The 26,591-nt window shown below is 35.4% G+C and overlaps 1 protein-coding gene across 1 annotated transcript in view; it reads left to right on the top strand.

The window, feature by feature from the left end:
- ALDH1A1 (aldehyde dehydrogenase 1 family member A1) overlaps positions 1-26,591 on the top strand; it is a gene marked incomplete at both ends in the record, with an annotated part of 51,799 nt that overhangs the window by 7,569 nt on the left and 17,639 nt on the right. The window contains 6 exons of the mRNA XM_084237628.1: positions 7,284-7,388; positions 13,901-14,041; positions 16,189-16,318; positions 17,906-17,967; positions 19,991-20,119; positions 21,612-21,725. Coding sequence (XP_084093754.1) covers positions 7,284-7,388; positions 13,901-14,041; positions 16,189-16,318; positions 17,906-17,967; positions 19,991-20,119; positions 21,612-21,725 — 681 coding nt within the window. The remainder of the gene's footprint in view (positions 1-7,283; positions 7,389-13,900; positions 14,042-16,188; positions 16,319-17,905; positions 17,968-19,990; positions 20,120-21,611; positions 21,726-26,591) is intronic.

Raw genomic sequence — 26,591 nt, 5'->3', positions numbered from 1 at the left:
AAAACCCGTCACTTCTTATACATTTACAGCAATACCTGTCACTCCACATGCTTGAGCCAGGCTCTCAGTTTGGAAAGCCACACAGGTGACATAAAACGGAGAATCTTATCACACTTCCTCACTCTTCGTGTGTCTAAAAAGACACCTTTGTATATTTTAAATGTGATACTGTTAAAATCTCTTTGTTCCCCAAAAAGCACTGGCTTCCTTTATAGGCTCTAGAACCACAGGCCTGACTGAAACCCTGCAGAGTGTGTGAATATCTGTGGAATTTAGTGCACCCTGAATATCTGTGGAAGGGTATCAACATGTTCCAAACTTTTAGATCAGCAGATAAGCCTAGGATATCTTACTTTGTCTATTAGCCAAATTTAGCTTGTCCAAGCTAGACCTATTTTGAAGAATGTGCTTAATATTTACCATTGTAGCTTTACACTGAACACATTAAGATATAATAACTCTTATTCAAGGAAGGCTTTTTTTTTTAAAGTTATAACTTATTCTTGGATACTAAACTGCATTCAGGAAGTGACCACTTTTTAAATCAAAAGCCATATCATGTATCTTTTACAATCTGATGGATCTAAAATTTAAAGAGTAAAAATCAATTTTTAAGTTGCCTCAACATTCCCATTGATTGTTTCCCCATATAAGAAGCACATGAAGTCTGAGAGTGCACAGCCATCTGTAACTTCCAATCAATGATGTGAACTTTAAGTTGAGGTCAACTACACACACACACACACACACACACACACACACATTATTTAAAAGTATCCTGAATCAAAACTTTGTAATTAGAATATATTTAATGTAATGGTTATTAAAGAGGAGTCAAGAATTTTGTAACTTTGATAGCATGTTCTTTTCCCCATAAACTTGCTAAAGGCAAAGAGCAAATAAAAAAAAATGAGGTCATCACCATGATAGATTATTTCAACACACCTAGAACAAGTTTCATAAGGATTATAATAAACATCTGCACACAACCATTTATATGACTACAGAAAGGACAATTATTCAGAAACATTTGGTCACATCATTAGCTGGAAGGCTAATATCTAATGTCAAGCCAATAGGAAAAAAAATTATAAAGGTAGTTCCCACTAATAGCCTCCCCTAGCTAAGGAGGAAAAGGAAGTGGTACAATGCCTGGTCATTAGCGCAAACTGGATCATCTCATTACTTATACTGAGCTCTGTTTTTATGTTGAAAGGTATCTGTTTGGGAGAGAACGTATCATCATCATTTGCTGTCTATACTGCTACATCACTCTAAAGCCTATGATCTCATGCCTGAAATGTTAAAATGGTCTCCAAACTAATCCGCTGGTTAGGACTCTGATTGCTTTACTTCAAACCATTTGGGATACATTAAAATCAGTGTTCTTAAAAACACCCATTTGAGCTACCAATCTCTTATTATATCCAGAACCAATCTCTTATTATATCCAGAATAGAGTTGAAATGTCTCTCTGTGTGCCTCAAGATCTACCACCAACTGGTTTCATTCTCATTGTTGGAAGTTATTATCTATGACTGTTTCTAATGGGACTCTTTGTCCAGGGTTATCTCTTTGTTGTGTTACAAATATCCCAAGAGTTTTCTCTCTCTATTTTCCTTCTTTCTCACTGATCCAGTCCTATCTTTCAATGATGCATCCTTCTAGCCCACATGCCTCTCTTCCAAACCCTCTGCCATTTAATAACTGTGCTGCTTTGTTCAAGTTATTCTACTGCCCTCATTTCTTTTATAGCTGATCTCAATATAAACACACTGTTTTCTGAGATAGTAAGCTCCTGAGAGAGGGGCTATGGCTCACTCACCTCATATTTGCCCTTGATGCCATCCAGAGTCTCCTCTATTTACTCTTATTTTGGATTACTGAGTGTCAGTCTGAGTTCTAACAGAAGTTAGGTTCTTTTGGGCTTATTTTGCTGAGCATGATCCCTTCCAGCTCCATCCATGTTGCTGCAAATTGTATGAGTTTATCTTTTTTGATTGCTGAGTAATATTCCATTGTGTATGAAAAATACCAGATGGTCTCACTCATAGCAGGAATTTAGAAAACCTAAATAAGGGACCAGTAAAAAGACTAATTATAATAAAGTAAAAATCAAAAACAACAAGCAATTATAAACCAGAGACACACTATGGGGGGGGAGTGGGGAGAGGGAGGAGGATGTAGGATCAAAACAAGGGGAGTGGGAATTGTATGGGGACTACAACCAGGATGAAAATGCATACATTGTGCAAAAATGAAAAATGATGTAAATATATATATATACAAAAAAAAAAAAGGTTGGGTTCATAGTGCTCAGCATTAAAGGTTAGAACCGAATAATGTGAGCAGTTACTGGTAATTTGTAATCATCTACCACTGATCACTTCAGTTGCCTGAAGGCTGACAGATAAAATTGAATTCTTACTTTATGTTAATGTCAATTTACAGAAACTTCACTGGCTTTCATGTGAAGGGGGAGTTTTGTGTACAGCTTAGGTGCAAGAGTCTGATAATAAAATTGGATGGTACATACATATTGTAATAATTCTTTCACCAAAAGAGGTCATATAAGGGAGTAAAAATAAGCTCTAATATACTGAGACCATATTATTGAGAATGTGAAACCACAAATTATCACAGACCTAAAGGTAGGATGACTCAGGGGGGAGCTGGCATGGTTTACCACATACCTAACAAAATATAATACATGCTGTATCTTTTTTTATTAGATTTTTGGGGAAATTATACTGTGGAAAGGTGAATTCTGGGTATAGCTCTGACAGGATGAAATTTGTGTTCTCATAGAATAGAGGAAAAAAGGGAGAGAAAAAGCAGAATTAAAATTCTGTGAGTGAATCTGTTGCAAGTTTAGCAAGACCCACAAGAATCTAGGCCAGTACCTTGATGTCTTTAGTTTTCCGTTTGGAATCTGAGGAACTAAAATGGAGATATCTCATTTTAATACAAAACAGAACCAAGAAGTTATTTAAAGCAGGATGCTAAGATAACATTTAGAAAGAGAAAAAGAAAAGAAGCTAAATCCAGTTGAACTAGTGAAGTCTTCACGAGGACATAACATTTGAAGTCAGAGTTTGAAGTCTGACTAGAAGAAAATAGTGATGCTCCAGACTAAAGAACTGTCTCAACAAACGTGGAAAAAAGAAGGCAAGGTGTTGACAATAGTAGAATGAGACTAAAACAAATGGGTAATAAAACAAATGGGTAAACTAAGGAAATTGTTAGCTAAGTAGTAAGATAACATGTTGGATGAGCTTATCAGGGTCAATGTGTATTAGCACTTAGTGCACCTAAATGTTCTGAAGAGAAAACACACTATGAACTGGTTTAGGAAGATTATGATAACAGGGTGAATTTCAATTAGGCAGAGGTGGAAGTCAGGGAGAGGATCTTTTATGATAATATAGAACAACGAGATACAAAAGGATGACTAGCGGCGGTGTGTGTTGTGAACAGGAGAGGGAAAATGTTTGTGCGTGTGTGAGCGAGAGAGAGATGGGGGGGTGGAGAAAGAATAAATGTGTGGTGGAGCAAGCATTAGGATTGTAGTTTGAGGCAAATCAGAGAGATGCATGTTGATTAAGGTGTTTCCTAGCCATCCTTTGCGGGAAAAATTGCTAAGAGGTAATGACTAGAAGCACATAAAAGAAAATACTCCTTAAGAGTAATTACTGGATTCTGTAAAATGTTTTTCTGATAGCTATAATGCTAATTCATTCACTCTACATACTGTTGGGCAAGTCTGTATTTTAATCTGAATTTTTCTTTCTTCGAATTGAACTAAGATACCACCTTGTTTTTCTTGATGGATAATAGAAATGTCATAGTCTTCATGTGTGTTCTACTTCTTGTAACCTGATGAAGAAAGCAAAGATTTTCATGGTACCTCTATCTTTCTCACACTTCCATACATGCATCTTTGTACACCTATCCCTTTATTTATTTACATTTATACCTTTTTTTCCTGTCAATTCCAGACTAGCACTACAACTCTTTTGAACCCTTCTAAACACACTGATTGATACTGTTTGATGTGAACAGGAATATTCCTTCCTCTGGATGTTTAGCAAATGACAAGGATCAGAATGTCCCTGAGAGTAGAATATATAAAAGTGTATATATCTTATTGAGGTAGAGCTGCAGGATTATAGGTTCTTCAATGAAATGATAAGTTTTTATTCAAGAATTCTTTACTAAAGTTAAAATCACTCAAAGAGAGGAATTGTGTTGGTCTTGAGAATAAGCCAGAGAACAAGAAGAGCCTAGTCCTTGAATTTATTTATCATCTAGGGGCTATAGCCTCGGAAGGAAGGCAGGCAGCTCTGAACGACTTTTTAAAAAAAAGAACAAGTTTTATAATAGAGGTCCAGAAGACCAACGAAATATTTTTGAGAACAGGTTGTCTGTAGAAATAATCTTATAAATCACAACATACAGAATCACAAAATATAGAATTAATTGTACTGAAGCATTTAGGAATGCATGGCAATATACATCTTTTTAATCTCACAGAATTTAAAGCTATATTAAAGACATTGCACAACAGAATATCTAAGTGCAAACTCATAGGTTAATCTAAAAGACTATTTTTATTTCAGATTACATAATATGAACAATTAAACTCACAGTGTATAATTTTGATGCTGTGACTGGGGAATTTTTAATAGCTAAGTAACCTGTTTTTAGAATAGCAACTGATTTAAACTTTTGGGTCCCTGTTTCAATATATTCTCAGAGTTACACTATCAATAACTTACCTTTAAATATCAAGTAAGGAGAGGTATCTGAATTAAGACATTTATTATAAATCTAATACATATGTCACCTTTCATTTAAATCTGCATGTATTGACTACCTGTGATTTAAAATTTAATAAACTATTTCATCCTAATAATGAACAACAGGAATTTGCAATACATGATATTTAATAATGTACTAATGTTTATCTTTATACTTTAATAATGAATTAGAAAAAGGAGAATAAACAAAGGGATCAGAAAAGAGAAAAATGTTTAGCTTTTGTCAGAAATACAATATAACTATTCATCATAGAGGAATACTTTTTAATCTGATTTTGTCAAATAGATTTACTCAATAAAAAGAGAACAAAATGTCAAAGTTCTATTTAGTTCCATAATAAAAAAGATATTCGGGCCTGCAAAAGCTTGTATTTGTGACACTGATTTCTATATGACTTAGAGGTATAGGATCTCACCCTTCAGATGTGTGTTACCATAGCACACCCAAAAGCAAATCACTCACAGTCCCCCAGCATAGTCTATTGGGGACCCTCCACCTCTGCTATCTTTAATTCTATTTCAGTCATATTTCTAGGGTTTGTTATGGGGTTGGTTTTGTCTGGCCTTTGTATTGTTTCTCTATATTCCAAATATAAGTAAAACTATCCAGGAGTTGTCTCTCTCCGTCTGATGTATTATGCTCAAAATTATGCCCTCCAGAACCATCCATGGTGTTGCAAATGGCAAGAGTTGATTCTCATTTTCATTTTTCTTGAGGTATTTTTTAGTTTTCTTTGATTTTTCTCATTAACCCAATAGTCATTCAGTAGTATGTTTTTCAGTCCTCACATATTAGAGGTTTTTCTGATTTTTCTTTTGTGGGTGTTGTCTAGTTTGATGCCATTGCAATCCAAGAATATATTTGATATGCTTTCAAGCTTCATGAATGACACTTGTTTATGACCAATGTGTAGTCTATCTGTTAGGGGGAAAAGGATGTCCTAAAGCTAATTCCATACAGGCTTTGTGGACTCCACTCCCCACTCCAGACCAAAGCCAAAGACACTGGGAACTCCAAACCCCATCACCACCAAAGGGAAGGTGGCTGGGACCTGAGGGTGGGTTTAAGCAGCCAGGTTTGGTAAAACTGGACACGTGGGCTTTGGAGAGGCTCCCCCATTTTGGCTCGCTGCCAGCTGGCAGTGTTTGGCCAGCTCTGAGAGTGCCTTTGGGTTTCCAGGTCAGCGGATCGGGTAGGACACATTAAAGACTTTATTTCCCTATTTTCTCCCTGAGTTGTACATTTCCTCAATTCCCTTTCCCTTGTAAATAAACCTTTTATTAACCTTTTGTGTGTGCCTGTAGTGGAGTATTAATAAGTCCCTTTTAAGCGCATGGGTGGGGACCCACAGCCAGGCAACCCATTTTATATCAGGGCTGCTTCGTAAGATATCCTGGAGAATATCCCATGAGCACTCGAAAAAAGTGGTTATTCAAATTTTGGGGAGCATAGTGCCTTATATATGTCTACTAAACCCCTATGGTCTAATTCTTTGTTTAAGGTTATTGTCTCCTTGTTTTCTCTCTGTCTTGCCTGATCTCTCCATTGGTAAAAGTGGAGTGTTGAAGTCACCCATTTTGATGCACCTTCATTTCATGAACTATATATTTGCAAACATAGATGTCACTACCTTTTTTGGGGTCCTATTTGTTTGTAGGATTCTTTTCTAACTCTTACTTTGAGATTATGAAATGCAGACTTTTTAAATGACTTACTAACCCTTTTAAATATTTCTATGAGTTTATTGTGTATACAGAACAAATTTCCATATTCCCTAACACCTCTCCTTCTTTATGTGCATGTTTTTTTTTACTAGACAGCACTAAGGAATCCAGTATTTAATTTCACCTAGGGACAAATCAATTATTACATCATTTTTAAAACATAGAATGAGACCTTTAAGCCATTAGAAGGTTCAAAATGTCACTAACCATTTTTTTAAGCAAACTTCTTTTAAAGTCCTCCCTCAAACAACCTTTGTAACTGTAAAATAAAGGATCAGAAAAAAGCCATTTATAATACTAAATCACCATTAGCCCAAAATGAACCTATTCAGAATTTGAAGTGGAAAATAGACAATGACTCACAAAGATCAAGACCACCAAAACCTCTGATCTTGACTCAAATTTATGGTTAATTCAGATTAATACATCTTTTCCTAGACTGTCTTCTCTAGTCCATATTTTCTACTATTCAAATAGTCTCATACTTGGTGAAATTTCAAAGTTATTTTATTTCAGCGTGTGCATGTGTATGTGTATATAAAATGTTTTAAACAACCAAAATATCTGTGTGTGTGGAATGTGTGTGTGTGGGATTTGTATGAATGAGGTGAGGTTGTGACATTGACCTTCCTCAAGCATTCCATAATGCTTTAGTTCAAGTTCATAGAATATATCCAACAGTTGTTGCATATTTACCTACCTTTTTAATCTACTTTACCTACCTTTTTATCTCTGTAGATCTTCATAAACAATGAATGGCATAATTCAGTGAGTGGCAAGAAATTTCCAGTCTTTAATCCTGCAACTGAGGAGAAACTCTGTGAGGTAGAAGAAGGAGATAAGGTAAGTTTCCTAATGAATTCCATTTTATACCAGGTTTCTTTGTTTCTTACCATTCTGAGAAACTAAATACCACTCCAAGTACAAACAGACATGCCATGAACATGTGGTTTCTGGGACCATTTGGGAACTTTTTTTGGTACAAAAAGAATGCTTAGCAGTCATATACTAAGGAACTGGCCATGCTTCTGAGTATTATAGTGATTTTTTTCATATTATTTTTCCTTGCTTGTTTTTCCACTGAAATAGTGTCTAAATTTATTTTTCAAGCTGCATATGAAGTTCTTGGTCATAGGTTTAAAAAACAGAGAAATTAGTTTCTCATATAAAATTGTTATTTTGTTAAATTATAAAATGAAATGAAAAGTTAATATAGGACTTTTAGAATAATATATTACCTAAGTACTTCATTAAAAATCATTGAATGAATATTGAAAAATTAATTTTAAGAGATTTAAGTTGAATCACAAATTAAAAGTGGTCTGTTCTCTAGTTAGTAACATTAATAGCAAAATAAGCAAAATTAATTTAGTGATAATATAAAAATTTTTAAATGTGTGAATTTAATACTCAAAATAATCCTGTGGTGAAGGTGATATTTTAGCCACCTTTACAAATGATGAAATAGCAGAATAGAAAGTTTGAGTAATTTAATAGACATTACTAATAAATGATTAAATCGGTTTTCAAATGCCATTCTTCTTAATGCAGAGACTGTGACTAGCAGGGTTACTGCCTCAGCTTATAATTATTTTTTTAAAGATTTATTTATTTATACAAGAACTGGGGTACTGTCAGAGGTGCAGGAGGGTGAGAGAATTCACCAGAGACAGAGCGGGGAGCAGAGCAGGCAGACGGACCAAAGACACTGCTGAGGGGAGGAGCAGGCCAGGCAGGAGAGGTCTGCTGCATCATGTGGGTTTCTCCCTGGCCGGCCAGGAATCGAACCCACGCTACAGAGGCTGCAGACAGCTTCACAGCATTGCGCTCAATCCGCTGCACCACTGAGGAGGCCCAGCTTATAATTATTATTAAAGTAAGATTAGGCTATATTAAATAGCTCAGGGAGTGAGGAAATTAAGAATTTATATCTGAACACATACCTTAAAAAAAAAAAATTTTCTCTTGGGCCTCCCCTGAGGATTAAGGGTGGCGCACCCATAATCCTCCACTATAGACAACTGGGCCCCATCCCCCCGTTCCTCATCAACCACCCCCACCTGATCCTACAGTTATATTTCTAGGATTTTTTTTGGGGGGGCAGTTAGTTTTGCCTGTTCCTTTGTTTTGTTTCTTTATAGTCCACATATGAGTAAAATCATCTGGTATTTGCACCTGAATTAAATGATACAAAGCCAAGCTAGGACGAGGCATACTGACCATCACTGGCAATATACTAATGGAGCCCCAGAAAGCCTTTGTAATAAGATCCACTCCCAGTCATAAGAGAAAAAATGGATTTGTCAGTTCAGCAGTTTATCAGACTTATAGAGATCCACATACTACAGTACTTAAAAAGTCCTAGTTGCTTGAGTGACTCTGGCAACCATGGGGAGGTGGGAATAGCAATAAAGGGCAAAGTGAGGACACCACATCTAAACCCCCGACAGCCTGCCTAGTCTTTCTCTCCAGACATACAAATGCCACTCAGGAGAAAGAATGCAGGGCTTTTGCAGTTTGCAAAGAACACAAGAAAAAAGCATTCTGGATACCTTAGCTCTGGGGTCTTGGACTTCTCCCACTGCCACTGGCTTCTGTTATGAGTTGCATTTGTAAAACAAATCTGTGCCAGGAGTTCCAGTTGAAATCTTGGCAGGCAGTCTGAGGACTTTTCTTGGCATGTGGGTCAGATTTGCCTTCTTCCTGAAGTAGAGTAAGGGAGAGCAGATAATCATACCTGAAATTTTAGAAATATTTATCATGCATTTGATTTGTGATTATTGACAAATACTCCTGCTCATAGAGGAGCAGAAATATCTGTGCAAAATAGTTCAAGGATATTCATCAGCCATGAACAAAACTTCAAACCAGGTTGTAGTTCTAGTTAATACTTGATCACTGGATACTTGATCATTCAAGTTAAACTGTTTATGGTGTCTGGGAAAGCAACTCTCTGCTTAGCAATCAAAACTCATATTCTTTTTGGGGATAAACCATTAATATTTGTTTTTAAATAATTATTGTTACTCTCAAAAGTTTGCTGAATGAAATTATACATTTCAAATGTATAATAACTTCCAACAGCATTGCCTAGTGAAAGGTACACATCAAGTAAGGTACATAGTCACCATAAACCTAATATCCTGGGATTGACTCTTTAGATAATGAGCCAAGAGGTTTTAAGGATTTAATTTATGAATAAAATGGAGCTAACAATGGGCTATATCCTGCTTTTCAATGGTATTACAAAGAAAGGAGGATGGGCAAGAACAAATGGAAGTTACAAAGCACAAGGCAGATGTGGGTGGGAACTGTTTTTGTTTCACTTCAGTGGCTCTTTTAGGCTATATTGACTAATCCTGAAACCGCTTTTAATACTAAAGCATGACCTAGCAAATAATTGGTGGGAATGAAAGTGAATGTACATTAAAGTAAGTGACTATGACAGGTGTAAAAGTAAAACTGGTCTGATAACTGTTTTCTCCAAATCTGAATGAATTTAATATGGAAATACAAATACACAGTTTGGGAGTGATGGAAGAGTCCAGTATTTCCTTAGCTGCTACTTAAGAGGCATTTGATATTTCATCATCATCATTGAGATTGTCTTTATAAATTCAGCTTGTGATTCCTTACTTTAAAAAAGGAATGTATTCAACACTACAAGAGAAAAGTGCTATTGAGTGGCAAATCTGAGTTAATGTACCAAATTGTTTTCTGGTTAATTAAAAAATTATGTCTTTGGAACTATTGTTCCTGGAATTAAAAAAACTCTTATGCCAAATAATTTTGATTAATGTAAAAACTTTGTTATTAAAGCATCTATTAAAATGTGATTTATCATACCACTGTCAACATAAGCAAATTATTTATATAAAGAGCACCCTTATGTAAAATCAATAAACATGATGAGTTTATAATATAGGTAAAAAATTATTAAATATTTATTCACTGCCTATTGTAGGCCCAGAACAGCAAGCTACATTATAGCTTACAATACAGATAATAATAAATTTTAATTGCAAAGAAAATCATTATCAATATAGTCTGGCAGAGTTATAATCTGGACTTGGAGTCTGATGTGGCATCAAATTTTGGTTTGTCTACCTGCTGGATCTCATATCATATAAACAAAGTCTACCATTTTTAACTCTAGTAGTTAAATGTGGGGCTGTAAAGGATTTCTCTGAGGGCCTGCAGCTTAGTAGACTCTTAACCAGTAGCTACTAATAAACTGAATTTGTTTAGCAAGGACTTATGTAGATTGTAATATTTGAGCTGGATCTTAATATGTAGGAATATGAAAGAAAAGTAATTTGCTGGCAGATCTTTATGGGCAAGATTTATAGGCTCAAAGATAAGAATGAATTGGGCCAGATAAAGAAGGAAAACATTTTGGAACAGAAATTATGGTAGGAAAGTTGGAATCCAAAATGTTGGGCCCTGCAGATCAGAAAAAGGAGTCTGACCTTAGAACTATGGTATAGGCAAAGGGAGTAGTTGTAAATTTTGAAAGAGAAAGTGGTAAGATAAAATTATTTTTAAAAAGATTTGCTTGCTGCAGTAAGAAAGACTGTTTGGGGCAAGAGATTATACCTGGCAAGGTTAACAACAATATGAAATAATAATGACCTAAAATAATATAGGACAGTAAAACCTGAAAGGAAGGATTAAAATATTAAAATATATTGGAATTGCTGAGAGTTATTTAAGGTCATTTTTACTGCTAAAACTATAATAGCAATTGCTACCATTTAATGAATGCTTAATATGTCTATTAATATTCAGTGCAACTCTGTTTTATAACATCCCTTTTCTAAAGATAAGAAAACTGAAGCTTAGAGATCGCACATCACAATATGTGTTATTCAGAATATTTTTCACAGTTTATAATAACATACTGGTGTGATTATTTGGTGATATATTTCCTCCATTCAAATGGAATTTTCAAAACACAGTTTAGCAAATGTTCAGGTGGGTGAATAACTGCCTCAAAGCTTATATAGCCAATAGGTGAGGAACCAAAATTCAATCCTAGGTCATTTTACTCTAAGGCTACGTATTAACCACAATTACTCTATTTCTGCACATGCAAGACAAAATATAAGATGTGAGAAAATTTAGAATGTGATCCAAAAGACGTAACCACAAGAATGTCTTTCCTTGTAATAGCTTTTTCCAGTAATCTATTTCCCAGATGGCAACATTTCTGGTGTTGAAGCTAGGCTTTCCATATCCCCTTGAGAGGCCAGCATGCCTATGATAAACCATATTTGGCTAAGGTGGTAGTAAAGGATCTAAATGAAGACTGTAACACAGATCTACTTAAACACAGAGCACATGTATTTCATACACTGTGGTATCCACATATTGGACTCTTGTAGTTAGATTTTTTTTTTTCAAAAGTTTCCGAGTTGGGCCTCCCAGGTGGTACAGCGGATTGAGTGCCATGCTGTGAAGCTGTTCGCAGCCTTAGCAGTGTGGGTTCAAACCTGGCTGGCCAGCAAGAATCCCACATGGTGTGGCAGACCTCTCCTGTCGTGCCTGCTGCTCCTCTCAGCAGTGTATTTCTATCGTCTGCCTGTTCTGCTCCCTGCTCTGTCTCTGGTGAATCCTCTCACCCTCCGGCACCTCTGGCCTATACCCCAGCTCTTGTATAAAAATAAATCTTTAAAAAAAAGTTTCCAAGTTTAACTTGGAATCTGTGGAATAAAGCAATGTCCAGATATAAGGAACTGGTGTGATTAACTGTATGTACAAATTATGGCTCAATATACATTTCTCAGGCAGAGCAAGTAATAATGCTTATAGTTTGTTTTTACACATTTTTCTCTAAAAGCTAGACAAGGAGATACACAAGTGAATGATGTTTTATAGTGAAAGAATGTTTGCTTATAGTCTATAAATTTTGTCACCTAATCAGATTATACTTCTAAAATATCCCTTTACCTCAGAACATGTCAGTGTGGCGATAAATACTATAAAAAATTTATATTTTGCTTTAAATTTTACATTTTCTGTATATTTGTTTTAAATATATATATTTGTTTAAAAGTTAAATATATATATTTGTTTTAAATTTAAATTTGTAGCCTTCTAAGTTTAGGACCTCTTAATTACATATAGCCTAAGATACAGGGTGTTAATTTGAGATTCCAGGTTTTTAAGACAGAGGTGTCATACTTAATAGAATTCAGCTTTACAGTGGGCAACGTCAAAAACATTGGGGCAACTGTGCCCTCTGAATCTCAAAATAAATGATATCTCCTGCAAAAATTGCAACCTATTGTCCTAAGATGTAGCCATTATTAGTGGAACTTCTGTTGCCCTTCAGCTGGCCAATCTGATATACAAAAGAGTCCTGGAATAATCTGTTCCTTTAAGGTACTTGCAACTGATTTCATGGAGCAAGACAGATAAAGTAGTAATGGAAGAGATTTTATTTTTGTAGTAAGTATATTCTATAGAAGTTCAGAAGAGGTCTGCTCAGATCTGTATGGAGTAGAGTGAACAGAGAGAATTATATAACTAAAGTGAATTAAGGGAAAACAGGAGGCATAAACCCAGGTCAGAAAAATAGTACATGAACGAAGGCAAGGAGGCTAGACTGAGTGTGAAACTGATTATTTGATTTTTACTTGAATTGATGTGTGTTTAAGCAGTGCATTAATAATAAGAAATAGAATTTTTACCTAATTAGGGATAGAGAAGGATCTCTTTATAAGCCAGATGGGAAATGAATGTGCGATTGTCACATACAGACTGTTATCTATATCACTTCATTACCTCTGTGTCTTTTCCCTTCTGCACAAAATGAACACACATTTATAACATTTACTGTTCAATAGCAAACAAGGTTTCTTGTTCACCCTTCAATAGGTTCTTCGTGAGAGTACAATGGCTATAGAGTCACAGATAGCAGAAAAGATACTATTTCAGATTTTGTTTTCCCTGGAATTCTTGGGTAACCACCAAAGTAGCATATTGTATGGTGAAGATTATATTTTGATAGCTGCTAGTGTTTGCTGGCCACATGCCAAATAGTGTTCTAATTACTTTATACATAGTAACTCATTTAATTCTTAATACTTTTTTTGTATTAGACAAACACTAGAAGCTGTCAAAATATAATCTTTATATTCTGTAAGCATGTACTGTCTATGGAACTCATCATTCCAGAGATTAGACAGCCGATATATCCCAGTATAATGGGAGTTGAGCTGGTACAATGTGCTAAACTTTAGGCTAACGAAAACACGTTGCCTGTTTATGAAGAGTTTGTCTATTTTATAGATTTTGCCATTGGATTTGCTAGTATGCTTACACTGCTGAATTGAATTTCCTTTGATTTGCAGGAGGATGTTAACAAGGCAGTGAAGGCTGCAAGGCAGGCTTTTCAGATTGGTTCTCCATGGCGTACTATGGATGCTTCTGAAAGGGGACGGCTAATATACAAGTTGGCTGATTTAATTGAACGAGATCGTCTGTTGCTGGCAGTGAGTATTAACTGGAGTGGGCAAATAGCAAGCTCTCCAGAAAGCATTCATTGTTTGGAGTGGCAAGTTATTTTGATTTTAGTGATCACTAAATTGTATGCCCTGCACATACTAAATGAAAACCAGTTCTTGGATAGAAAAGTTACCACCAAAGTAATTCACAGATAATAATTTTCACTCTACTTTTGGATGATGCTAATTTCTACTTCCAGAATAAATTCTACAATCTAAACTTTTGGCAAACACCAAGACAAATCAAATTTTAAAAAAGTGCATTTCCTTTACTCTAAAATATTCAGATGTTGACTGCTCATACAAAGTATGAATACCCTAGTATAGTAAAATGAGTTTCTCAAACTTATTTGACCACTGATTCCTTTTAATAGAAAATCTCAGAATATATTAAAAGTGCCCAGAATATTTCTCTAAAACAAGTCTAATTTCTACTTATCCTAATTCACTAATACAATAAATAGCTACATTTTCCCTACCTGCAATGTATACATTCACAATAATCTTGATAAAAGTATATTCTTCTTGGTGCGACAGTAAAGAACAAAGAAAAAGCCAATCATTCACGTGTTGTTGTTTTTTTTAATTTATTTTTATCTATACTGCTTTAAAGAAACATTTAAGCAGTTAGATGAGCCAGCACACAAAATGGGTGGGGAGCTATTTCCTTCTTTTCTTCTCTGTTGGGCATTATGGTTAAGCCAATTTAACACAAAGCAATAGCCAAATCAGATTTCACAGTAAATTTGAATCACCTTTAGAATTTTAAGCTGGGAGTAAAAAAATAGGCTGACATTTAAAAAAAAAAATCAACCTTAATAAAGATTCATTTATAACTTAATTTAATATTTAAAGAATGCAAAAATACGGAATTAGAAGTTATATATAATAAAATTACATTAATCAAAGTCTTATCGGAAGAAAGCAGAATTTTCTAAAACTTGGTTTCTCTTTCTGATCTGTGGATTATTTAGTGTTGACTGCCTCAGTTAGCATAATATCTGAAGGGGGAGAAAAGAGCAGGCATACAAAAATCATGTTAGGTTAAATTTTGAAATGGTCTACAGTCTGGTGCAGAAACAGAAGGTTGTGGAAGCGGTAAGAAATAGCTTTAAGAGTTTATCAGCTGTGTATAACTGCCAGGTAACTACCCCAGAATATTAGGTTCCAAAATGTTTTTATTTCTGTTTGAGGAGGGAAAAAAAAGATACAGGCCATCCTCTAATGGTTAGGGCACTAAGTTAGAAGATGTTGAACTTTACAGTCTGACCATTCAAAAACAATAATTATGATAATAGTGAGAAAACTGGTAATTTTACAATTTAAAATTCTACTGAGGGCCTCCCTGGAGGCGCAAGAGGTTGAGCACCGCACTATGAAGCAATTCGCAGCCTCTACAGCTCAATTTCGATCCCCGGCTGGCCAGGGAGCAGCCCACATGGCGCAGCGACCTCTCCTGATTTGCCTGCTGCTCCCCTCAGCAGTGTGATTCAGTAGATGTGCCTGTTCTGCTCCCCACGCTGTCTCTGGTGAATCCTCACCCCCTGCATCTCTGGCCTGTACCCCAGCTCTTGTATACATAAATAAATCTTAATAAGTAAATAAATAAATAATTCTATTGAAGAAAAGTTATGGGTCTATGCATCCAGGGGTCATTTATTTTTAAGAAAATTGATTAATTATATCCAAGTGACGTGAAAAATTTTAAAAAATTATTGAGGTATTGCTAGTCGTCACTGACACTGAATTATCACCCACAGTGGTATTTGTACTATAAGTGAAGTCTTGTTAGAACTCTCAGGTGGCTAATGTGAGTAGGTGACTCTCACTGTGTGTTAACAAATTGTGGTCAATTCCTGGAAAGCCAATAGGGTATTTAAAATGAGACAGAAGGAGTACTATGGCCCAAAACCAAAATCTCACTAACTCTTTCTTTGAGACCTTTCTTTTAAATCAAATATTAATTTTAATTACTTTTTAGCTCATTTTTAAAAAGAGGTTAGATAAGATGACTTCTGAGATTTTCTTTGTGTCCCAAATTCTCTAGCACATGATTAGTCAAAATATTAATTATATATTTCTTAATCTAAAATTTTGATATAAGTTTTAGATTTGGGGTTTGATCTTTATTTCAGACAATGGAGTCCATGAATGGTGGGAAACTGTTTTCCAATGCATATCTGATGGATTTAGGTGGCTGCATAAAATCACTACGCTACTGTGCAGGCTGGGCTGACAAGATCCAGGGCCGTACCATTCCCATTGGTAAGCAGCTTTGGGAAACCAGCAGGAGTGAGGTAGAGGGGGGCGAGAGTTCTGAGGACATGAGTAATTTCATGCTCTTCCTTTTAAATGTGTCCGCCAAATAAGGCAAATTATGTTCTCCTTGACTTTGAGACAATGCAGTTGTGAACCTGGAAGTTCTGCTGAGATTCATCAGATGACTTTTAAAACTGTTTCAGCATAATCATGCAACACTATAGATATTTTAGAAAACATTAAAGTAATAACATTGTTATGCCCACAATTACTGACTAAAGGCAATTACCTTTTGAAGGGGCCTATCTTTTCAAAACTGGCTTCTGAAATTCTTTATTTGTATTTTATTTCAATGTGACATATATAACCTATATTGTAATTATTTAAAGCAATTTGCATATTCCACTATGAGTTGGTTATTGTCATCTGTGTCTGGCCTAACTCAGTATTATTACAACAGATTAATTAAACAAAGCAATTCTTATTTATTTCTTTCAAATAGCTTTAAAACAAGATGATATTGTATTTATAGCCCTAGTGAATGTGTATGTATATATGTATTTTAGTAGTATGTGAAGAAAATGTGATAGGAATATGAAAAGGCATCAATTTATAAAACATTATGGGTAGAATTTAATTTATATAAATGTATTGACTATAGAAGTGCAACACCCTTCCAGGGTGGGCCTTATGTGCATTTTCAATCAAGTTGGAACATCCAGTAGAAGAGATTGACAAAAAATTAAAAGGAGAGAGTGAGATCATGTTGGTACCAAGAAATGTGACTAGTTTAGAAATTCTTAATGTTTGACAAAATGGGAGAATGGGAGAAACCATTAAAAGTACAAATAGGTCTTGATAAGGAGGCTACTTAGAGTGATAGGGAGGAGGCTTCTGTAGGTGCTAGAACAGAACAAAACAGAACACAAAGCACAATATAACCTCAGGATGACTGCTTCAAACTTGCAGACATGTATGTCAGTCAAATTCAGATTGAAAAGAATTTTTTTTTACTCCTGGCATTTTTTTCCACACATTAAGAGAGTTTGTTTTTATTGTTTAGTAAACAGACAAGATTGAGAGAGAGAGAGAGAACACTTTAGAACAAGACAGTAGGAAAGACTTATTGTTCAGAGGGAAATATTTTTAATCCTCTTTTGAAATTTACTATGTTTAAAATTACATTACTCTTTTTAAGTCTACTATTGCTGATAGAACTTAGAGCTGTTGGAAACACACTTTAATATGGTCTTCCCTTAGCCACAAACCTCATACTTGCTTTTTCATTTCTTTTCCATAAAACTTTGAGAACAAGGAAGATTTAGCAAACAGCTCATAATATGGTGAGAGATGGCATTAAATACCTTTCAAATCTTTACCAATTTCTATGTTTGCCTCAAACTAATTCAGTTTTATACTTCCTTCATTTCAAATTACTATTTGAAAGCTCAGTTTTATCTTGTAAATAGCCAGAGATACATTCTTTTAAAAGAAATTATTTCAACACCTTCCTCTCACATCAACCCCAAACCACCATTGTGTGAATGTCAAGTATATGTGTCTATAAATGATGATGTGTCTTTCATTTTCCAGATGGAAGTTTTTTTGCTTATACAAGACATGAGCCTATTGGTGTGTGTGGCCAAATCATTCCTGTAAGTTGATCTTCAAAATAACTTTCACTTAAAAAAAGTTCTCATTCTATTTAATTTGGATAATTTTTAGTGATTTTCAAATATTAAATAATGTATTTAATTTTTCCAGAATGACAGGATGCTTAGCTATTTACTAAAAATGGAACAAATATAAGACCTGTTGAACTTGGGCCTCCCTGTTACTACATTCTTTGGCTATGAATTAGGTAGTACATAAACTCTTTATTTTAGTATATTTCTGAAGTGTGAGTCAATATTGCAGCATCAACAGCTCTTAACCATTTACCCTGGTTTCTTTTTTTAAGGTTGTAAATTACATACTTTTTAAAAAAACTCGTGGTTTATTTGTATGTAAAAAAGGGATTGTCATTGCCATATCTTTCTTTTTTTTTAATATTTATTTATTTATTTATACAAGCACTGGGTACAGTCAGAAGGGCGGGAGGGTGAGAGAATTCACCAGAGCCAGAGCGGGGAACAGAACAGGCAGACTGACGAAGTACACTGCTGAGGGGAGCAGTGGGCAGCAGGAGAGGTCTGCACACCATGTGGGACCCTTGCCTGGCGGCCGGGGATCCAACCAGCGCTGCAGAGGCTGCGGGCAGCTTCTCAACCCAGCGCTCAACTACTGCACCACCGGGGAGGCCCTCATTGCCATATCTTTTGAGAGGATACCACTTAGTGAAATGTAGTCTGGCCTACTATTGCCAACACTTTTTATCTCCTCATTGGAACTTCTCATCATGGAGACATGTATCAATCAGAAAAAAAACAAACATTTTAATTAAAATTAAAGAAACTATGCCAGAGACACTTGGAACATTGAATGGAATATAGCCTACCATTAGGTAACAGGCTTTGATACTCCAAATCCCTCTCAGAGAAGGTAATTGTTTAAGCAGCATCATGAATATTTCCTTTTAGACCCAATACAGTTATATAGAAAATTATTTAAATGATGTCACTTTAACATTTTCAAGAAGACCAAACAAAAACATAGTTAAGTGTGCTGAAGTTCTTAGATGAGGAAGAGGCAGTGACTAACCTTCTGCCCAAATTAGATTGAAAAGCATATATATATCAACATCTTTTTATAACTTTTGATTTTTTAAAATTTTATATATTTTTTACATCATTTTTCATTTTTGTACAATGTATGCTTTCTCATCTCACCATAGTCCTTTGTGCTCTTCCCTCCCCTTTTTTGATCCCACTCCCTTCTCCTGGTTTATAGTTGCCTGTTGATTTTGATTTTTACTTTATTATATTTAGTTTTTTTTTCCTGATCCCTTATTTTTGGATCCTCTACATTTTCAATGAAATTGCTCATTAGTTCAAAAATCCCAGTAAAATCTAGAAAAGTTATACAATCTTATTCCCAATAATTGTAAGTATCTACTGCATACCTATGGTGAAATAGTCACCGTGGTTACCATTTGCTTACTTTTTTGTACAGTGTGAAGTACAGAGGAATGTCAGCAATACTGATAATGAAGTCATATACAAAGATCAGTTAACTTATATAAGTGCACATGACTGGTCAGTACTGAGCTGAGTTTTGAAACAAGATCTCAGCCTCTAGCTCCTGGATTTGTTAGTTTTGATGAGATAGATTTTCTTAGCAATAAATGCTGCTAAATGATATTGGGGAAAGTGTTGCAATACATGATGTACAGGGAGGGAGGCATAATCATATTTTCAAAACACTTATAAATGGTTTGCAATATGTTTAGTTGTAAAGTTTGACTTCTAACCCATGCAGTGATTATTTTTTCCTGGTAGAAAAAGAACTCAAAATAATAACACTTACGACAAAATGATTAACTGTTCCCTTTCCGTATCTAGTTTCTGTGGAGCTTTCTGGCATTTATGAGTTGCTTTTGGCAATGAACTGAATTAGAATAATTAAACAAAGCTACTACAATTATTACTTAACATCTACAGGGAGTGGATCATATAGAAGTTAGATTAGCAAATGTGGCTTTCCGCAATACAGAGTCTATTGTTATGTGTTGCTTTCTAGTGGAATTTCCCCTTGGTTATGCTCATTTGGAAGATAGGGCCTGCCCTCAGCTGCGGAAACACAGTGGTTGTCAAACCAGCAGAGCAAACGCCTCTCACTGCTCTTCACGTGGCATCTCTAATTAAGGAGGTAAGTTTCCTAAATCAAAAGATACACAAGAACTCAGGAGCCCTCCTTTACAATAGGAAGACCACATTTGGTGATACAGTAAAGCTACTTTATCTGTCGTGGCCCCTTCCAGTGCTGGGGGTGCCTTTAGCAGAGCTGCTAGGTGGGATTCCGGGCAGTCAACCCAAATGTGGGAGACATGGCCAGATGGAGACAGGGCCAGACTCAAAGACTTCATGAGAAACGTCATCTTAAGATCACAGTTTTGTTTCTTTTGCCTGACTCTTGTGAGGGTGAATTCATGTGGAAAAAGATACAGTCTTCTTTCAAATGTTGAAATGTAATTTGGCTTATAACTGTTACCCATGGCCTGGAGTTTTTGCATATTTTTTAAATAGTCCATGAGGAGGTTTGAGGGCTCTGTGCCAATATGCCTGCTTGTAACATGCAGCCACGTTTTCTTCTAAACAGTCTACTCTTGAGGGGATATATTTATATTTTTTTTTCTATTGTGATTTCCTCTGTATTTATCTTCTTGACCAAGCACTAATAAAAGAGCACATGACATTTATTTTTGTCAACTATCCAAATGGAGTTAATATTTTTTTTCTTGGAATCAATTTATTGTCCTTATGTTAGGGGGAAAGGATGTCCTGAGCTAATTCCATGCCGGCTTTGTGGACTCCACCCCCACTCCAGACCAAAGCCATCAAGACAAACACTTAGTCCTTCATATCTTACCAAAACTTGAAAAAAAAATTAGTCACTAGGAACTTAAAATTTAGGAAACCTGAATCATATCATAAAAATATCCTTTACTTGAATTAAAAATTGGTAAAAATGAGTAAATTGGTAAAATTGGTAAAAATTGGTAAAAATGTCAAAATGAGACAGTAAGATGCAAAAAAAAATTTAAAGTGTTCATCTCAGTTTCTACACTGTTTCCTACATAATAATTCTTTAAGTAGGAATAAAATCAATCTGTTAATCTTAATCATGAATGGGATGACCTTTACTTGCCTAACATTTTACTGAGTAAATAATGCCAACAGGAATTTGCAACCCAGTTAGTATATACTGAGCAAATGACAGCTAGAAATTAAAAAGATGACATTCCTATAATTTCTTGTTTTTTGCTGATGGGATAATAAAGGCATTTCCTTCCTTCGACATGAAGAATTTACCACTTTTACATGCTCTCTTTTTGAGTTTCTATTATATATTTGTGCAACCATCACTGGAATAATGATCCAGGCAAGGCAAACATGGACTTACCCTGAGGAGAAATGGCTCTCGGTAATGCAACCCTTGGGGTAATTTAAAGTGGACTAAGCAATAAAATAAACAAGCCAAATAATACTAGTATGGCTTAAGTGAATCTTTCTTGCTAGAGAAGCTCATAAGGTTAGCAGAAAGAGGCAGCTCTGATCCACACTCACCTCTTTTTCTCTTAAAATTAAATGTTCAGTTCTGTCATAACTTTTTTTTTTTTTTTTAACTTCATGTCTCTTAGGCAGGGTTTCCTCCTGGAGTGGTGAACATTGTCCCTGGCTATGGGCCAACTGCAGGGGCAGCCATATCTTCCCACATGGACATAGACAAAGTGGCCTTCACAGGATCTACTGAGGTAACAGCATTTACATAGGCCAGTCGTTGAGAATGTCTGCAGCTCCACTTTCAGAAGCATGTTTTATGTAACTGTTTTTAAGCCGACATTTCCTTAAAACAAAAGTTCTTTTTAATGATTTGTTCCTATTCTAGTTTTCAAAAATGTTTATAGAACATAAGCAGATGTAGTTGAGATGAAATGAAATACCTATTACAAACTTAGAAGGACTGGTATAAACTGTTTTTAGTACGCTCATTATTTTCCCTGACTAGAAGTATGGCCCATTAGACCTTGTCACATGATTAGTAGGTTTATGATAGAAAATATAAATTCGCCTACAGTGATTTGTATGAATGACTGTAATTTTGTCCTATAGATTATGAAAATTAAATAGCAGCATCTCACCCTTAACACCTTATTTGGGGTTCTCTCTTCTAACATTCTGAAAGAAAGCCAGAAGCTCAGCTTCCCTGCATGTCACTGCTGGTTCAGTCTAACTTCTCTGTCTCTCTGGCTTCAGCATGGCTCTCTAGAAGGTTAAAGAACAGGACCACAAGTGGCTACTGCAAGAAAAGAAGGGAATGGGAGGGAGTGAGTAGAGGGCTGGAAGGTGGAGTTTGGGAGAATGGTTTCCTATCTGTTGAGACAATTTTTTACTGCAAGCAAAAGATAGTGAAATCACACTGAATTAAGCAAAAAAAAAAAAAAAATCAAAAAAACACATCAGAAAAAGCAAACACCAACAAAAAACCTGAGTCATCAGCATTCAAAAAAGATAAACACATGCAATTTGCAGCAACATGGATGGCGCTGGAAGGGATCATGCTCAGCGAAATAAGCCAGAAAGAAAAAGAAAAATACCGGATGGTGTCACTCATAGCAGGAATCTAGAAAACTTAAATAAGGGACCAGGAAAATGAATTACTATAAGAAAGTGAAAATCAAAATCAACAAAAAACTATGAACCAGAGACACTCTATGGGGTGGGGGGGGGGGCGGGGAATGGAGGGCTTGGGGTCAAAATAAGGGGGTTGTAATTGTATGGGGAATATAAAAATAAAATTTATTAAAAAAAAAAAGAAGCTTGGAAAAAAAAAAACCTGAGTCATTCCATTAGACTATGTGACATTATTAAATATAAATATATATATATATATGCATGCCTCTTAGAGTACACAAGTTATATTAAGGATTGCAAATAAATGAATCTCATAAAGCTGCTGATGAAAGATTTAAGACAGGATGTGATAAGATACTAAAATGTATGCAGAATGCTGTAAGGGAGTGTCACAGGAAAAAATAATGATGTCTCAATGAGTGCTAGGGGTTATTCTTGGTTTTGAAGAATAGTTAGTTTTTTAACTCCTGAGAGATTAAGAAGCAAAAAGAACATTCATTGTGGCTAGTGAGGAAGCTACCTTGATTATTTTATACTGCTAATTAACCACTCTGCTATAAAGAAACATTTATATAGAGATACAAAATGATGGGAAATCAATTTTTATTTTTCTTGATATTTATAAACTAGGTAAATAAATACATGCTCTTGCATGTTTTTATAGATATAGGGTAGAAATGTTTGCACTTTGCAATCCCCTAATTGAGATAGGGGAAGGTCAACCTCTCATTCAGGATTCTATAGATAAAACCTTTAGGGTTGTTCAAGTCACACAATAAAATTTAAAAACTGATGATATCATAGGTTGAAAGTAAAGTAGAGGAAGTAAACACAGGAGGAAACAAACTCTTTAGCATGGTATTCTAGACCTTTCCCAAAAGGAACACCATGTACATCTTTAGCTCCAGTTACCACTTTATCTTTCAGTTCTGGCTTGTCTACTTCTGGGCCAAGGGCCACTGTTTGCCCCTAGATCCCCTGTGTGGCATCACTGACTGTTTGTCTTGGCTCAACTTTGAGCCCCTGTAGCATTTACAGGTACTTTGCCTCCCTAGTGGTGCAAGGGATTAAGCACTGCACCATGAAGCAATCTGCAGCCTCTGCAGCAGAGTTCAATCCTCTGCCGGCCAGGGAGCAACCCACATGGCACAGCAGACCTCTCCTGTCTCACCCGCTGCTCCCCTCAGCAGTGTATTTCAGTCAGTCTGCCTGTTCTGTTCCCCACTCTGTCTCTGGTGAATCCTTTCACCGCCCCTCCCCCCCATCTTTGGCCTGTACCCCAGCTCTTGTATACATAAATCTTTTTTTAACAAAAAAAAGAAAATTAGGAAATATCTGGATCCAGATTCCAAGCTACCCTAGCAGTGTGTCTCATGATTATTATATGTGTTCTTTTTTTTCATTTTTTCTTTCCTTCTGCTCTGCATATACTACTCATCCTTTATCTCTGTTGCATCAGTTTCTGGCTGTTTCAGGTTTCTTTCCATTCCTCCATGCTTTTGCTCATGAGTAGTCACACCCACTACAAAATGGCTAATACTACATGTTACTTCTCTCACTTTCTCTGAAGCCCCTAAGCATCCTCGAATTTAAAAACTCCACATCTGTGTTCCTACTGTCTGTGATATGTAATTATGACAGCACATGGTCATGGCTTTGTCATATGTCTCCCTTGTTGACTGTCCCCCCAAGACTATCTTATTCATTGCTTCCTCCTGAAACCAGTATAGTAACAACAGCTGAATAAGTGTAAAAGAATTATGTTTGAGTAAGTTGATTTTAAGGAATCATACACAGAAAAATCAGCCTTTCTGAGTTGTCTTGTAGTTTCAGTTTTGTTTCTTGGCAGATAGGAAGTTGTCAAATGCCTTGAAAGAGGCAAACAGTGGATTACCTCTTTTGTGGTCTTTATAACAATGACTCATTTTTCTTAAAATGCTTCGGCAAGGTAAGAACTTTAATGTTGCATTAGATTAATTTAAAATAGAATCCAGCCAACATTGTGGAAGATGTAGTAAGTGTAGGATATTTTTATGAGAATTTTCTACTTCCAACCCACATGGCAATGCTACAGTGTCATGGAACATACTGTTTACAGTGGTCTTAAGAGTTCTTATTTCTTCATTGCAGACCTCTTTGGGGAAAATAATGAGTTCTTGTTTTCTTCCAAGTAATGGAACAAAATCATGGGGTAAAAACTGATGTTTCCTAATTTTGACTTTAGCTAGACTTTTGAGAAAACTCAAATCTTTTACTTGACATTTGAAGTTGTACTAAGCAAGAGTACAATGTTTCATTCTCATCCATACTTCTAGCCATTCTTCATGCTAGTTCTTTTGACCTCTAGAACTTTTAGGAAAATATCTCTGATATTACTACCTTTCTCAACATAATCTACTTTAGTTAAAGTTCTTCATTAAACCTATCCAAATAAATAATTTTTAAAAAGTACAGAAAGCAACAGCAGGTGCAGAAAGAATTTGAGGAACCCAAAGAGAAAAAGGCAAAGAATATTATCTAAGAAATAGAAAATTAATAATCACCTTAAATATCTTAAAAGTGGTCACACAAAGGATGATGTGGAAGAAAAATGTGATACAAAGGAAACTTCAGATCAGACAGTGTTTCCCTATTGCAAACTAATTTTTGTTTATTTTTATTATCCTACATCTAAGCATTTGATTTAGTCCTAAATTAATGTTCTACTTTGTGATTCATAGTCACAGTCAGTTCATAAAATTTAACATACACTTAGCAAGCATCTACTTACCTTTTGCCAGTTGGGATAGACACTTCTTATTAAAACTTGATGTGTCAGTACAAAAAGAAATCTAAAGAATAAAAGAAGATAAAATGAATTATCTTTTTAAAAGAAAAGCAAAAATTATTTTAGTGCATTAAGACCTCAATAAAAGTAATAAACAAGAAATAGTTTTGAAACAGGCCAGGTTTCAGAGATGGAAAAATAAAAACTACAGAAAATAAACTTGATGGGAAGTGATTCACATAGAAAAAAATAAAGAAAATAATGTCTTTCTCTGGAGAGTCAGCTAGCATTAAAGAAGAAATGATCACAGTAGGATTCCAGCTAACTGAAGTGGCAGCAGAGTCCATATCCAATTTCTTCCTTCTAACTCCATTGTTCAAAAAATGTGGAGGGAGAAAGGAAAGATGGGGTGGGAGGAATCTGTCAGTCAACAACCAATAGTTAAGAGAGCGCACTGTGATGGAAACTGCGAGTAGAGCTCTGCAATAAATAGCCATTGTCTCTTACCAAGGAGGTAACATCTGTTTGGGAAGTTGATTTGTATACAAATAATACAAACTGGGGAAGATTGTGAAAGAGTCCTCATGGAGGTATTGTAAGGAGTCATTTCTTCCTAGTGTCATCAGAAAAGATATCAAAGAGAAGTAAGACTTAAGTGGATGGATGGATGGATGCATGGATGCATGGATGGATGGACATATAAATATTTCTTAAACATTTACGAAAAGAAAGTTGGGAGATACATGTATGTGTGTGTGTGTATATATATACATATATATATATATATTCCTTTGTGATTCACTTCCCATCAAGTTTATTTTCTGTAATTGTTTTTATTTCTCCATATGTGAAGAAACATGTAATCCTGTAATTTACAGCAATATGGATGGATCTATAGGGTATTATGCTTAATGAAATAAGTACCATATGATTTCACCCATATGCTAAAGAACAAATGAATGAAATAAACAAAACAATCTTTAGGCTATAAGAACAAGTCATGATTATCAGAAGGGGGAAGCAGGGATGTGTAGATCAGATAAAAGGGTTCAACTGTATGTATGATGGTGAATGGAAACTAGAATTCTGGTGAATATAAGATAGCCGTTTTATACGTCTGGCACCTGAAACCTATATAATGTTATAAAATAATATTACTTCATTGACAAAAAAGATATGAGCTGACCCCAAGGAAGGATAGAATTAGATGCAGCCCAAG

Source organism: Talpa europaea, assembly GCF_964194135.1.
Source record: "Talpa europaea genome assembly, chromosome: 7".
Taxonomy (NCBI): Eukaryota; Metazoa; Chordata; class Mammalia; order Eulipotyphla; family Talpidae; genus Talpa; species Talpa europaea.
The sequence above is the reverse complement of the archived record's forward strand: the minus strand, read 5'-3'. Positions and strand labels throughout refer to the sequence as shown.